The sequence below is a fragment of the Ostrea edulis genome, chromosome 2 (assembly GCF_947568905.1).
Source record: "Ostrea edulis chromosome 2, xbOstEdul1.1, whole genome shotgun sequence".
Taxonomy (NCBI): domain Eukaryota; kingdom Metazoa; phylum Mollusca; class Bivalvia; order Ostreida; family Ostreidae; genus Ostrea; species Ostrea edulis.
In genome coordinates this window covers 109,104,770-109,119,557 of record NC_079165.1, presented here as the reverse complement: position 1 = coordinate 109,119,557, position 14,788 = coordinate 109,104,770, and the positions used below count along the sequence as shown (strand labels likewise).

The 14,788-nt window shown below is 36.6% G+C and overlaps 1 protein-coding gene across 1 annotated transcript in view; it reads left to right on the top strand.

Annotated features, from left to right (window-relative positions):
* Window positions 1-12,288: 12,288 nt before the first annotated feature.
* The window catches only part of LOC130051560 (B-cell receptor CD22-like), a 43,351-nt gene continuing 40,851 nt past the window's right edge, over window positions 12,289-14,788 (top strand). The window contains exons 1-2 of the mRNA XM_056153578.1: window positions 12,289-12,301; window positions 13,710-14,042. Of these exons, the coding sequence (XP_056009553.1) occupies window positions 12,289-12,301; window positions 13,710-14,042 (346 nt within the window). The remainder of the gene's footprint in view (window positions 12,302-13,709; window positions 14,043-14,788) is intronic.

Below are 14,788 nucleotides of genomic sequence, written 5' to 3'. Positions count from 1 at the left end.
ATATAAACTTTGACCCCTCAAGGAGTTATTGCCCCTTTTGCAATAAAAGCTTGTTATCGCTACTCCTCCGAAATCGTACACCGTAAAGATACCAAACCTTCACCAATGTCTTCGACTAGTCAAGGAGACTCTTCAATCTATTCATTGCGAAATGATTCTTCGACCCCTTTTATGAGTTATTGTCCCTGAAAGTTTTTGATTTTTACAAATAATTGAAAAAATTTAAAATCATTTATCCTAGAGACATGGGACTAACTGCATTAGAATCTTCATCCTTTGACCTTTTGATTTATATCAAGGTCAAAGGTCAAGGTCATTCAAAATATGAGCAATTTAGCTCTTTTTATATCTCTTTTGTCTTTCAACATATACTACATATCATTACATCTTTAGTATGTCCTTTTAAATCTATTTTAAAGATTTAATTCCTGTACCTTAAGACTGACCCCTTTAAAAGTTATTGCCCCTTAGAGTATTAACCTTGTTATCGCCACTCCTCTGAAACCATAGACCGTAGAGACACCAATGTCTTCAACTATTCAAGGAGACTCTTCAATCTATTCATTGCGAAAATATTCTTCGACCCCTTTTATGAGTTATTGCCCCTGAATATTAGGTAAAGGTCAAAGTTACTTCAAATATTGAGAATTTAACTCTTTTTATATCTCTTTTGTCTTTCAACATTCATCATTTTTCATTGCATCATTAGTATGTTCTTTTAAAACCAATTAAAACATCTTTCTTGGCCCTTAAGCCGGGCTCCTTTAAAAATTATTGCCCATCTTACAAATAAAGCTTGCTATCACTAGTCCTTCGAAACCGTTAACCCTGGAGATACCAAACCTTAATCATTAATGTTTTGTACTGATTTAGTAGACTCTTCAATCTATTCGGTGCGAAAAGATTCACCAACCCCTTTAAATAGTTATAGCCCCTGAAAGTTTTCCAAGTTTACATTGACTTGAAAGTGTTTTGGCCTCATTTGACCTACTGAAGAATGAATCAAGATTGAAGGTCAAGAAACAAATCCAGAAAAGGTGGAAAGACCTCTAATTGTTCGCGAACAATTAGGATTACTAGTTATTATTATTATTTTCCTGCCGTGAAAAATTTTTTTTCGTCTTAAGACTTATTGAAAAACTTTATAGTCCATCATATAGTACTTCTTGAGAAACGAATACAGTTCACCCTGCGTAATTGAACTTTGACCCTTTACGGAGTTATTGGACCTTTCGCAGAAATCATTGTTAGCACTTCTACTTTGTAACCTTAAATGATAGGAGGATGAAACCTTTTCTAAAAGATAGAGGGTAATTAGTAGAAGCGAAGAATTTAAAATGAAGGGATTCGGTGTCCCCTAAGGGGAGTTAATGCCTCTATGTTTTGCGATTTATTCGTAAAACATGTCGAGCTTGAGCACGGTTTGTCGTAGAGACATGGGACCAACTGGAATAGGATCGGTGATCTTTGACCTTGAAAATTAGGTCAATGTCAAAGGTCAAGGTCATCAGAAAAGAGGAAAAAATAGCACTTTTTATATTCTCTTCCCTGCTTAAGATAGCGTTGAAATATTATATGGGTAAGTATTGACTTCTTCATTGGTTTTGATAGTATACATTTCAACTCTGAACTTTGACCCTCCTGTGAATTTCGGAGACTCGCGTGGAAAACCTTGTTATCGCTACTGCTACTTAATGGAAAGTCCTAGAGACACGAAACCTTCGCTAATGAATTCACAGTAAAACCCTCTTGCAAAGAAAAAATAACCAAAAGGATACGAAAAACCTTAAGCATAGTTATTGCCCCTGAAAGTCTCCAATATCATTATGTAAGCTTATAACTTTTATATTAATATAGATAGAGACATGGGACCACTTGCTTTAAGATCGATGACCTTTGACCTTCAGAATGAGGTCAAGGTCAAAGGTCAAGGTTATCATAATTTTTTCCCCCCAATTTAAAGGTCTTTCAAAGGATTTTTAGCATTGAGAAACTAACCGAAAGTAACCGAAAACCCCTAAACAAATTATTGCCCCTGAATGCCTTGATTAACATTTTTAAGCTGATAGCTTTTACATTAATATAGATAGAGAGATGGGATCCCTTGCATTAAGAGCGATGACCTTTGACATTCAAAACGAGGTCAAGGTCAGGGTCAAGGTCATCGTGAAAATTATTATTTAACTTTTCAAGGTCGTTTTGAGTTTCGTACATCATCTTAAATATTCTTAAATATCTTCTTTTAAATCATTGTAGGTGGAAAGCCCTCTAATTGTTCGCGAACAATTAGGATCACTAGTTAGGTCTTTCCATCTTTCTGTGGAAAGACCTTTTGTTATTGTTCTGTTTATTATTATTATTTGTCTTCTTTTCTTTCCGCCGCAAGAAGCTCTTGACGTTTTAAGACTTATCAAAAAACAATGTAGACCATCATATTTGACATCTCGAAACATGCTCAGATCTCACCCTGTGTATTTGATCTTTGACCCCTAACGTACTTATGGGGCTTTACGTAAAAAAACCCTTGTTATCGGTTCACCTCGAAAACCGTAAATGATAAGAGCATGAAACTTTCACTAAATTCTTTAGTCGATCAAGCTGAAGCGTGATAGTGTTTACTTTTAAGTTTTCGGTGATCCCTAAAGGGAGTTAATGGCCCTGAAAGTATACGATTTTTACGGAAAAATTCAAAACTCCTAAAATACAAGTCGTAGAAAGACGGAACCAACTGGAATGGAATACTTGACCTTTGACCTTGAAAATCAGGTCAAGGTCAAAGGTCAAGGTCATCTGGAAACTTTGAAAATAAGCACTTTTCATACCGTCTAAAACATAGAAAGTACAGATAAAGTGTTATAAGCACAAGTAGTCACAAACCAACTTATTCCAACGCATTGCATTACGACTCTGAACTTTGACCTTTCTACAATTTACAGCGACTTCCATAAAAACCATTGTTATCACTACAGTATGAAAACCGTAAATGGTACGAACACGAAATCTTCACTAAACTTATTGCCTGATGAATTATAAAAGATGACTTCCTGTTTTTGACGGTTCATCGATCCGTAACGGGAATTAATGCCCTTGAAAGTTTTCGATTTCGCGTAGAAATTTACAACTCCTAAAGTATTTGTCGTAGAAAGACAGGACCAACTGAAGTGACATCCCTGACCTTTGACCTTGAAAATTAGGTCAAGGTCAAAGGTCAAGGTCATATAGAAACTTCAAAAATAAGCACTTTTCATACTGTCTAAAGCATATAAAATACAGATAAGGTATAATAGGCACAAGAAGTCACAAACCAACTTAAGTCAACGCATTGCATTACGACTCTTAACTTTGACCTTTCTTCGATTTACAGCAACTTGCGTAAAAACCATTGTTATCACTACAGTATGGAAACCGTAAATGGTACGAACACGAAATGTTCACTAAACTTATTGCCTGATCAATTGTAGAAGACGACTTCCTGTTTTTGACAGTTCGCCAATCCGTAACGGGAATTAATGCCCTTGAAAGTTTTCGATTTCGCGTAGAAATTTACAACTCCGAAAGTATTTATCGTAGAAAGACAGGACCAACTGAAGTGACATCCCTGACCTTTGACCTTGAAAATTAGGTCAAGGTCAAATGTCAAGGTCATCTAGAAACTTTGAAAATAAGCAATGTTCATACCGTTTAAAGCATATAAAGTACAGATAAGGTATAATATGCAGAAGTAGTCACAAACCAACTTATTCCAATGCATTGTATTACAACTCTGAACTTTCACCTTTCTCCATTTACAGCAACTAGCATAAAAACCATTGTTATAAATATAGCATCGATTAGATTTTTTGTATTCAGAGACATTGTTTGAATGTCTGAAAACTTGAAAAGATGGAAAGACCTCTAATTGTTCGCGAACAATTAGGATTACTAGTTATTATTATTATTATTTTCCTGCCGTCCAAAAAATTTTTTGTCTTAAGACTTATCGAAAAACTTTAGAGTCCATCCTATAGCACTTCTTCAGAAACGAATACATTTCACCCTGCGTCATGGAACTTTGACCCCTTACAGAATTATCGGACCTTTTAGCAGAAATCATTGTTATCGCTACTCCTTTTCAACCGTAAAGGATAAGAGGATGAAACCTTTGCTGAAGCATAGAGGTCAATTAGTAGAAGCAAAGAATTTCAAATGAAGGGATTCGGTGTCCCCTTACAAATTGACGACTCCTAAAGTCTTCGTCGTAGAGAGACGGAACCCACTGGGACGGGTTGGGTGACCTTGACCTTGAAAAAGTAGGTCAAGGTCAAAGGTCAAGGTCACCAAGAATGGCTAGAAAATGGCACTTTTTATACGCTATTTCACGCTTCAGATAGTATCGAAATATCACATGGGTCAGCAAAGGAATTCTGGACCGGTCTCGGGATCACGAATGTCAACTCTGAACTTTGACCACTCTGCGAATGGCGGCGACTTAAGGTCGAAAACCCCGTTATCTCTACTCCTGCTAGACCGCAAGTCGTGGAGACCCAAGACCTTGACCGACGAATTCAAGATAAAACACTCTCGCACAGAGAAGTTGACCGAGGGAAACCGAGAACCCTGAAGCACGGTTCTCGCCCTCGAAAGTCTCCGACGTCGTCGTTCGAGCCCACAACTTTTTCACGGATGGAGATAGGGATGCAGGACCACTGGCACGAAGCCCCGTGACCTCTCTGACCTTCAAAATGAGGTCAAGGTCAAAGGTCAAGGTAACACTTTCTCTCCCATGGGTTTTTAAAGTTTGACCTTGAAAGTGGGTCAAGGTCAAAGTCACGCATCCAAGGGTGAGTCTCCAGGAGTAAGGCCAACCCACCCATCACGCCTGTCGTCCCCAAGGAAGAAATCCCCCATCCTTCAAGTGATCTGTCTGTGATCAGCTGTTTACACTATTTTGACCGGTCTCATGCCATGCAACAATTACAGGATTCTAGCTAATCTGACCTACACCTACACATCTGACCTACACCCATTTCTTCCATTTCTTGACTGTCTTGTCAATCAAACATGAATTCCATTTACATTCATGAAAAGACATAGGCCAGATTCAATTGTCTACCTGCATCAACATAAAGACCAAGTTTTTTTTTGATAATGATGATGCAACTTTACTTGATGCAACTTTAGTTGAAGTCATTGACATTCCATCCTGACTGTCATTGTAAACAAATAAACACTTACCTGCAGGGCCAGATGGGATGCAGTATTCCTATTCTCCGTTCAGATCCTACACTCAGAAACTTTTCCTTGAAACCCCGGCCGCCATTTTGTATGGGGTAATTTGTCACTTAGCCTAAATCCGTATGCATGCCTCCTTGGGTGAAATGACTGAAAGACATTGTCTCCGTGAATTAGAACACATAGGATGAGCCATTACAAACTGTATATTCAATTTCACAATCCACAACACACACGGTAAAATCCAGTGCATCTTCACAACATAAACATGAGGCTTATAGACTCCCAACATGCACGAGCAGTTACAATCTAGGAAAATGGCACATTCGATTTCTTTGCACCTCCAAATATCATATCTAACAGGTAAAAGTCACCCCAAACACCTGCACAAGTCCTATTACACTTTTACCTGATATGTGCATATGTGCTGGCTACCCAACACCCACACCCCTTTTCTCCCTCAAATTTGATGGGTACTTAATGCGAAACCAAGCATTGAACACACTTCAACACTCAAATTTAGGCGGCAAATTTGAATTTCTTTTCTAGCCAAATCAAAAAAGTTTTTTTTGGCGGGGGGCTTTTAGCATTTGAACACTACTGAAAAAGCGCTAGAAGGTGGAAAGCCCTCTAATTGTTCGCGAACAATTAGGATCACTAGTGTTTTAAACACTGACCACCTGCCATTCTTTTACGCCTTAACGAATGCGAAAATTGAATTTTACGCACGGCGACTGAACATTTCCTTGTGAACTGACTGAGGGAATCGAACCCACCCCTTTTTCCATCCGAGAGCGGAAAATGTGCACCTTTACACCTGGTCAGTTGCCAATCTTGAAATGTAGAAATCAACAGAATACGAGAATTCTGAATTTATGCAAACGCGCATTTTTTACACGAAAATGTCACTTACATGACTCAAGTTCCCATTCTGACCTAGGATTGCCATATGTATTCAATACCTGGCACTTTCGTCTCAATTATTAGGGCTTTCCATCTTCCTGTGGAAAGTTTTATTGATATTGTTCTGTTTATTATTTACTTCCTTCTTTTCTTTCCGCGAAAAAGTAATTTGACGTATTTCGACTTATTGAAAAGTTTTATAACCCATCCTTTTCAACATCTCGAAACATGATCACATGTGACCCTGCGTAACTGACCTTTGACCTTTTACGGAGCTATTGGACTTCCCGCAAAATCCTTTGTTATCTCTACTCTTCTTCAATCGTAAGAGATAGGAGCATAAAACCTTTTCTAAAACATAGAGGTGACTTAGTGGAATTCACATGGGCATTAAACAAACTGATTTGAAGACCCTTTAAGGAAGTTATTACCCCTCGTGTTTTACGATTTCTACGTCAGAAATTGACGACTCCTAAAGTATTAGTCGTAGATAGACGGAACCCACTGGGATGGGTTTGGTGACCTTGACCTTCAAAAAGTAGGTCAAGGTCAAAGGTCAAGATCATCCAGAATGGCCAGAAAATGGCATTTTTTATACGCTCTTTCACGCTTCAGATAGCATCGAAATATCATATGGGTCAGCATGGAATTCTGGACTGGTCTCGGAATCACGAATTACAACTCTGAACTTTGACCGCTTTGCGAATGTCGGCGACTAAAAGTCGAAAACCCCGTTATCGCTACTCCTGCTAGACCGTAAGTTGTGGGGAACCGAGACCTTGGCCGACGAATTCAAGATAAAACACTCTCGCACAGAGAAGTTGACCGAGGGAAACCGAGAACTCTGAAGCACGGTTCTCGCCCCCGGATGTCTCCGACGTCGTCGTTCGAGCCCACAACTTCTTCACGGATGTAGATAGAGACGCGGGACCACTTAAAGGAAGCCCCGTGACCTCTCTGACCTTCAAAATGAGGACAAGGTCAAATGTCAAGGTCACACTTTCTCCCCATGTTTTTTAAGGTTTGACTTTGAAAGTGTGTCAAGGTCAAAGGTCAAGGTCACGCATCCAGGGGCCAGTCTCCACGAGTAAGGTAAACCCACATATCACGCCTGTCGTCCCCAAGGAAGAAATCCCCCATCCTTCAAGTGATCTGTCTTTGATCAGCTGTTTAAATACACTATTTTGACCGGTCTCATGCCATGCAACAATTACAGGATTCTAGCTAATCTGACCTACACCTACACATCTGACCTACACCCATTTCTTCCATTTCTTGACTGTCTTGTAAATCAAACATGAATTCCATTTACATTCATGAAAAGACATAGGCCAGATTCAATTGTCTGCCTGTATCAACATAAATACCAAGGTTTTTTTATTTGATAATGATGATGCAACTTTACTTGACAGTTGAACTCATTGACATTCCATCCTGACTGTCATTGTAAACAAATAAACACTTACCTGCAGGGTCAGATGGGATGCAGTATTCCTATTCTTCGTTCAGATCCTACACTCAGAAATTTTTCCTTGAAACCCCGGCCGCCATTTTGTTTGGGGTAATTTGTCACTCAGCCTAAATCCGTATGCATGCCTCCTTGGGTGAAATGACTGAAAGACATTGTCTCCATGAATTAGAACACATAGGATGAGCAATTACAAACTGTATATTCAATTCCACAATCCACAACACAGACGGTAAAATCCAGTGCAAGTCCTTTATCTTCTCGATAGGCACTGAAAGCACATCCATGCACAGATTGTCAACACTACATGTTTTCCCTGAAAATGTCACTTCTGGTTTCTTTGCACCTCCAAATATCATATCTAAAAGGTCTAAAGTCACCTCCCAAAAACCTGCACAAGTCCTACTACACTTTCACCTGATATGTGCCGGCTATCCAACATCCACACCCCTTTTTCAAATATTTGACCGGTACTATCCTGCGAAACCAAGGCCTCAATCTCAAATACTCCAATACTCAAGGCGGCAAATTTGAATTTCTTTTCTATCCAAATCAAATATTTTTTTTTTTGGGGGGGGGGGCTTTTAGCATTTGAACACTACTGAAAAACCGGTAGAAGGTGGGAAGCCCTCTAATTGTTTGCGAACAATTAGGATCACTAGTTAAGGTCTTCCGTTCCAAACGGAAGACCTTATAGAGATTCTACTGTTTATTATTATTATTACCCCCGATTTTTTTTTTGTCGGCAGGGTTTTTCAGAGATGGCGGATGGAATTTCTTGAAATTTTCAGGGATGATAGAGAATAAAATTACCCCGAGGCTATTTTTGTTGTTGATTTTTTTAAAATTCACTTCCAATTATCAGATATGTCCAATTTCCGTTTTTTTTAGAAGAACTTGTCTGCAGGAGATCTCGGACACGGTTAAAGATTAGGGCACCAGACTTTCAAGAATTATAGATCATGACAAGTAGGTTTGTCGAATATGGTTAACTCCGTGAGCCGTCACTTCCTGACCTCACTGGAAGTGATCAAAGAAATCGAAAATTTCAGATTTTTTCTTTTGTCGCAAAACGAGCATTAGGTTTTTGTTTCATTCTTGTAGTTTTGAAATATGTTGATCCTACCGGAATCAAAAACGGCAACTTCCGGTTTTAAGAGAATAACTGGAAAAATTGAGTTTTTGACTTTGCCTTAAATCTCGCTTGTATATGTAGTATTACAAATGATTTTCTTGTATGTTATTGACATTGCAAATGTCTAGAGTAACCTAAATATTTTGGTGAAATCTACTTCCGGTCGCGAGATTTGCAGTGTTCAAAATGAGAATTTGTTCAAGCTAATACTCTGTAAATGTGAACGACTGAAGTCTCAAGTGTTCAAGACTGATAGTCAGTCATCAGTGTGTATGCATCGTGTGACAATCGTACGTAGCCGTCACTTCTGGTCATGACAAGAAGCGATACAAAAAAATGTAAAAAAAAAATTGACAGATACTGGGGCTAATATGGATGATGATTAGGTCTTGTTCATGTAAAATATGTCCACCGGAAGTGCCGACCGAAAAACCGGAAGTTATCTCAGACATTGTTATTTTTGTCGAAAGCTAAGAATATGATTAGTTGAGAATTATTAAGGTGTAGTATGAAATATTTATTCGATTGGAGCTCTTTAATCTTGACAGGAAGTAGTATAACGGAAGACCTACTCATTACTAATAATGAGTTTCTAGTTATTATTATTATTATTAGGGCTTTCCACCTTTCTGTGGAAAGTCCTATTGATATTGCTCTGTTTATTACTATTATTATATTCCTCCATCTTTTCTTTCCGCCAAAAAATAATTTGACATCTTTAGACTTATCGAAAAGTTTTATAGCCCATCATAATCAACATCTCGAAACATAATCACATGTGACCCTGCGTAATTGACCTTTGACGTTTTACGGACTTTACGGAGAAAAAAATCCTTGTTATCGCTACTCTTCTTTAATCGTAAAAGTTAGGAGCATCAAACTTTTGCTGAAACATAGAAAAGACTTAGTCAAAATCATATGGGCATTTATCAAAAGAATTCGATGACCCTTCAGGGGAGTTATTGCCCCTAATGTTTGACGATTTATGCATAAATAATGTCCAATATAAGAACGGTTTGTCGTAGAGACATGGGACCAACTGGAATGGGATCGTTGGCCTTTGACCTTGAAAATTAGAACAAGGTCAAAGGTCAAGTTTATCTAAAAAGACCAGAAAATAGCACTTTTTATACTCTTTTTCCTACTTAAGATAGCATTGAAATATTATATGGGTAAGAATTGACTTCTTGATTGGTTCAAATAGTATGCATTATAACTTTGAACTTTGATCCTTCTGTGAATTTCGGAGACTCGCGTTGAAAACCTTGTTATCGCTACTCCTACTTAACGGAAAGTCATAGAGACACGAAACCTTCGCTAATGAAATCACAGTAAAACCCTCTTGCATTGAGAAATTAATCGAAGGGATACGAAAACCCTTAAGCATAGTTATTGCCCCTGAAAGTCCTCAATATCATTATCTAAGCCTATAACTTTTATATTGATATAGATAGAGACATGGGACCACTTGCATTAAGATCGATGACCTTCCGGTTTCAACAGGAAGTGGTTGAAAAATTTACTATATTCAATTTTTTTTTCAACACGATTTCTGAAAGATGTCTAAATGGATTTTCTTGCCAATTATGGAGATGATAGAGAATTGTAGTACCCTTAGACACGATCTTTCATTTTTACAAAATCTACTTCCGTTCGTAAGATATGTCCGATTTCCATTTTTCAAAAGATCATCTTGTCCGGAGGTAATCTCAAAGACGACTTAAGAGGAACAAATGAAACTTTTAGGTATTATAGATCTCTCGATTGTATAGTGCAAGCACATTAATATGTTTTTCTTTATCACTTCCGTTCGTAACCGGAAGTGATTGAAAGAATCATTAATTTCAAACTTTTTCTTTTAAATTGAAACCTACACTAGTTTATTAAGTCTCTTTCAGAGTATTCAAAGAATGTTGACCCCGTCGGTAGTCAAAATGGCTACTTCCGGTTTCTCGATAAAATACTCTTATTCCTTTCGTCTTTGTGTCCCCATAAATCTCGTTTATATTTCAAGTGTTTGATATGATTTTCAAATATCTTAAGAACAGTATCAACATGTAGAGTTAAGACAGTTTTATTTTTCAAAATTCACTTCAGGTCGGTAGTAAGCCACTACTTTTTCTTTTTTTACTCTGCTTCTTTTTCTTGAGAACTCTTTCAAATAGAGGCGTGAAACTTTCAGGGAATATAAACAATAGAAAGTCGCTGTGGTTTATGGGAAAACACATCTGAATATTACTTCCGGCTGTCACCGGAAGTTACGAGAAATGGGTGAAAACTTCATTAACACACCTCTCATGTCTTGAAAAGGCATTCTCTGATATATTTGAATGATTCTCGTAAGAACAGAAAGCTGTGTACCGGAAGTGTTCAAACGGAAGACCTACTCATTACTAGTAATGAGTATCTAGTTATTAAGGTCTTCCGTTTCCAACGGAAGACCTTCTAGTGATTCTACTGTTTATTATTATTATTATTAAGGTCTTCCGTTACCAACGGAATACCTTCTAGTGATCCTACTGTTTATTATTATTAAGGTCTTCCGTTACCAACGGAAGACCTTCTAGTGATTCTACTGTTTATTATTATTAAGGTCTTCCGTTACCAATGGAAGACCTTCTAGTGATTCTACTGTTTATTATTATTATTAAGGTCTTCCGTTTCCAACGGAAGACCTTCTAGTGATTCGACTGTTTATTATTATTAAGGTGCTCCGTTCCAGACGGAAGACCTTATAGTTATTCTACTGTTTATTAAGGTCTTCCGTTCCAGACGGAAGACCTTATAGTGAGTCTACTGTTTATTATTATTATTCTTTTTATTCTTCTTCTTTTTTTTCACTGAAGATTTCTCAGAGATGTCTGGATGGATTTTCTTGAAATTTTCAGGGATGATAGAGAATATAAATAGGTTTTTTTCATTTTTTTGAAATTTACTTCCGTTCGTCAGATATGTCCGATTTCCGTTTTTTCAAAAATATTTTGTCCGCGCGAGATCTCAGAAACGGTAAAAAATTTAGATACCAAACTTACAGGAGTGATAGACCTTTAGAAGTAGGCGAGCCGAATTGGGTTAAGCACGTCCACCGTCACTTCCTGTCTTCACCGGAAGTGATAAAAAAATCGAAAATTTCAACTTTTCCTTTTTTTCATAAAAACTTGCATCACTTTATTGCATCTCTTTTGCAGTTTTAAAATATGTAGGTCCCACAGGAAACAAAAACGACAACTTCCGGTTATAAGAGAAAATCGAAATAAATTGAACGTTTTTATTTCCCATAAATCTCGCTTGTGAATGAAGTATTTAAAATACTTTTCAAATATGTTGCCTACACCGACAATATCTAGAGTAACGTCAAATAATGAGCACATAACACCAGTTTTAGTGAATCTCCATTGGCCTCCAGTACATTTCAGGGTTCAGTACAAACTGTTTATGTACACATATAAAGCTCTCCACGGTCTTGCACCTGTCTACCTTGAAGAACTGGTCAGTCGATACAATCCATCAAGGTTTTTACGATCCGAAAACGCCATGCTTATTCAAACACCAAGAGTTAAGACCAAAACGTATGGCGACAGAAGGTTTGACAAAGCAACCGCCACACTCTGGAATAACCTTCCAAGTTACATCCGCAACGAAAATTCTTTCGAACTTTTGAAGAAAAATTTAAAAACTTACTTCTTCAGACTTGCTTATCACGATTTTATGTAAGCCATTTCCAGTGACAGTATTAATATTCTTTTTTATGAAACCTTTTTGTATGTATTTTCTGTAGTTTAATCACGATTTTGTGTAAGCCAGTGCTAGAATTCATATTCTTTTAATGAAAGGAATATTTTTTTACACTGTTTTAGATAGGTTCAATTTTTAATTGTAGCTTATTGTTGTTTTAATGTAAAGCTCTTAGAGTATTTTTTTTAATTATATAATGCGCTATATAAATACTGTAAATAATAATAATAAGAATAATTAATTTTCGATAAAATTATCAAATTTTACAAAACTGATTAGAAACAAATTATAGATGTAGTGGCACAATAAAAGACATAACTATACATGTATATAGTCAACAACATTATCTTCTCTTTTGTTTTGATTAAATTGTTAACGAACTGCGCATTATAATTCTCTAAATGGGAGAAACCCTTTTCCCTTTGGATTATTTTTACAATAATGAATTAAATTCACTGTTTACGTTGGCGATTTTCAAAAACAGTGATGAAGATCACATATTTTATTCAAAATCATCCTTCGATAATAATGCATTGAACTTAGAGTTTAAGAGCAAGATTCGCTCAAGGTGACACACTAGGCGGGAAGATCAGATTGGATATAGATCTGCTTAGTTTGTAGAAATCATTTTCATATAAATCGTCTTGCATATTGAAAAACTTATAAATAATATACTATAACAGCAGCCTCTGGTTCGGGTACTACTACGCTAACATTCTCCCTTCTCGTCCATTGTCTGACATTATATACTGTACTGTGTCACCATGTGTAAGGTTGTGCTTGGCTGCTTGTCTGTAATTTTCTTTGTCGGCCACTAGTTCGAAAATAAGATGCAGCCTGCTATATAACTGCTCTTTTACTTCTAACGAATAACACGTATATGTTTCTGGACTGCTTTAGAATAGACTACAATATGACATCGTCCAGTGAACATATCGTTGAGATCGCTTTTCCAATCGTAACGTTATCATGATTGTCATGAAATATGAGCAAAAGGAAATACTTGGCATATATTTTAATTGTCATATTTTACTTGTATTTTTGTTAGTTTATCTACAATAATAACAAACAAAAACGCAAATTAATTTTCTACTTATGCATACAAAATAAAACACTTATTCCCATATTTACGACTTATAAAAGTATGGAGACCCAATCGCGATAAAATCAGCATGAGAGTACATCCTTAAACTTAAAAACTCTAAACCATCACAAAGTTAAATGTATCATTACAATGCAATATCGACTTTTTTGCAGTCCACTACAATTTGACTGGATCTTCCCAAGCTGCTACACTGAGACAGCAGTTCACATGGACTTGTCATAGAAAGCCTAATCCAAACGATAGTGTTCCTGGTGTAAAATTCTACAGAAATGAGAAAGATGTTGGTGGAGTTGCAAAGATATCAGGATGTCAATTGGCAGATACTAATACCAGATACAGTTTTGGTTGTATCTCAGAGACAGAGTACACTCTTACCATTCCAAGTCAAAATATGACAGAGTACGAACAAAACTCGGTGTGGAGATGTGGATACTATGACAGACAAACAGCTTACAGCAGTGTACAGAAACGTCTCATAATAGCAAGTAAGTTCATAATTCACAATAGGACAATGCCTTAACATTTTGCACACGTGTTGCTAATTTTACATGTACGTTAATTTCCCTTCAGGAATTTAACATTAAACTTTCTTTTTTATATCCCTGGTTGTTATTTGTAAGTTGTATAAAAGTTGTTTCTTAATGATAAAAGGGGAAGATAACGAACAGTGGTCAATCTCATAACTCATATAGGTAATACAAAATGTAGGAATAAGTACATTCAGTGATATCATCGGTGCATGTTCATTGGTATAACATCTCTATTCGCTAATACATGTTAGCTGATTCAGAAATCTTACCGATTAATATTAAGATAAACATATCTTGTAAATATCAATTTGGAACGATGCTACAAAAATAGATATGTTAATATATCACAACTTCAGTTACTGTATTCATATTTTCTTCATATGTATATTTCAATTACAATTTATAAAACGTCTTAAATTTTGTTGGTAAAAATGGTATGGAAACAAATTGTTTTAAGTGTACATGTAGCAAACATAATATTATTAGTTACACAGTTATTGTTGACCCAATTCGGAAAAATACATGGTGTGGAAAGAAAACCCGATACGGATTTTCTTTTCACTCCATGTATTTTTCCGTATCAGGTCAATAAATAACTGTGTAATGGATTTATTACATCGAAGACCTAACTGTATATGTAAATAAATAAAATATTTATTTGGCATATACATACATACAAACATACATACATAAATACCAAG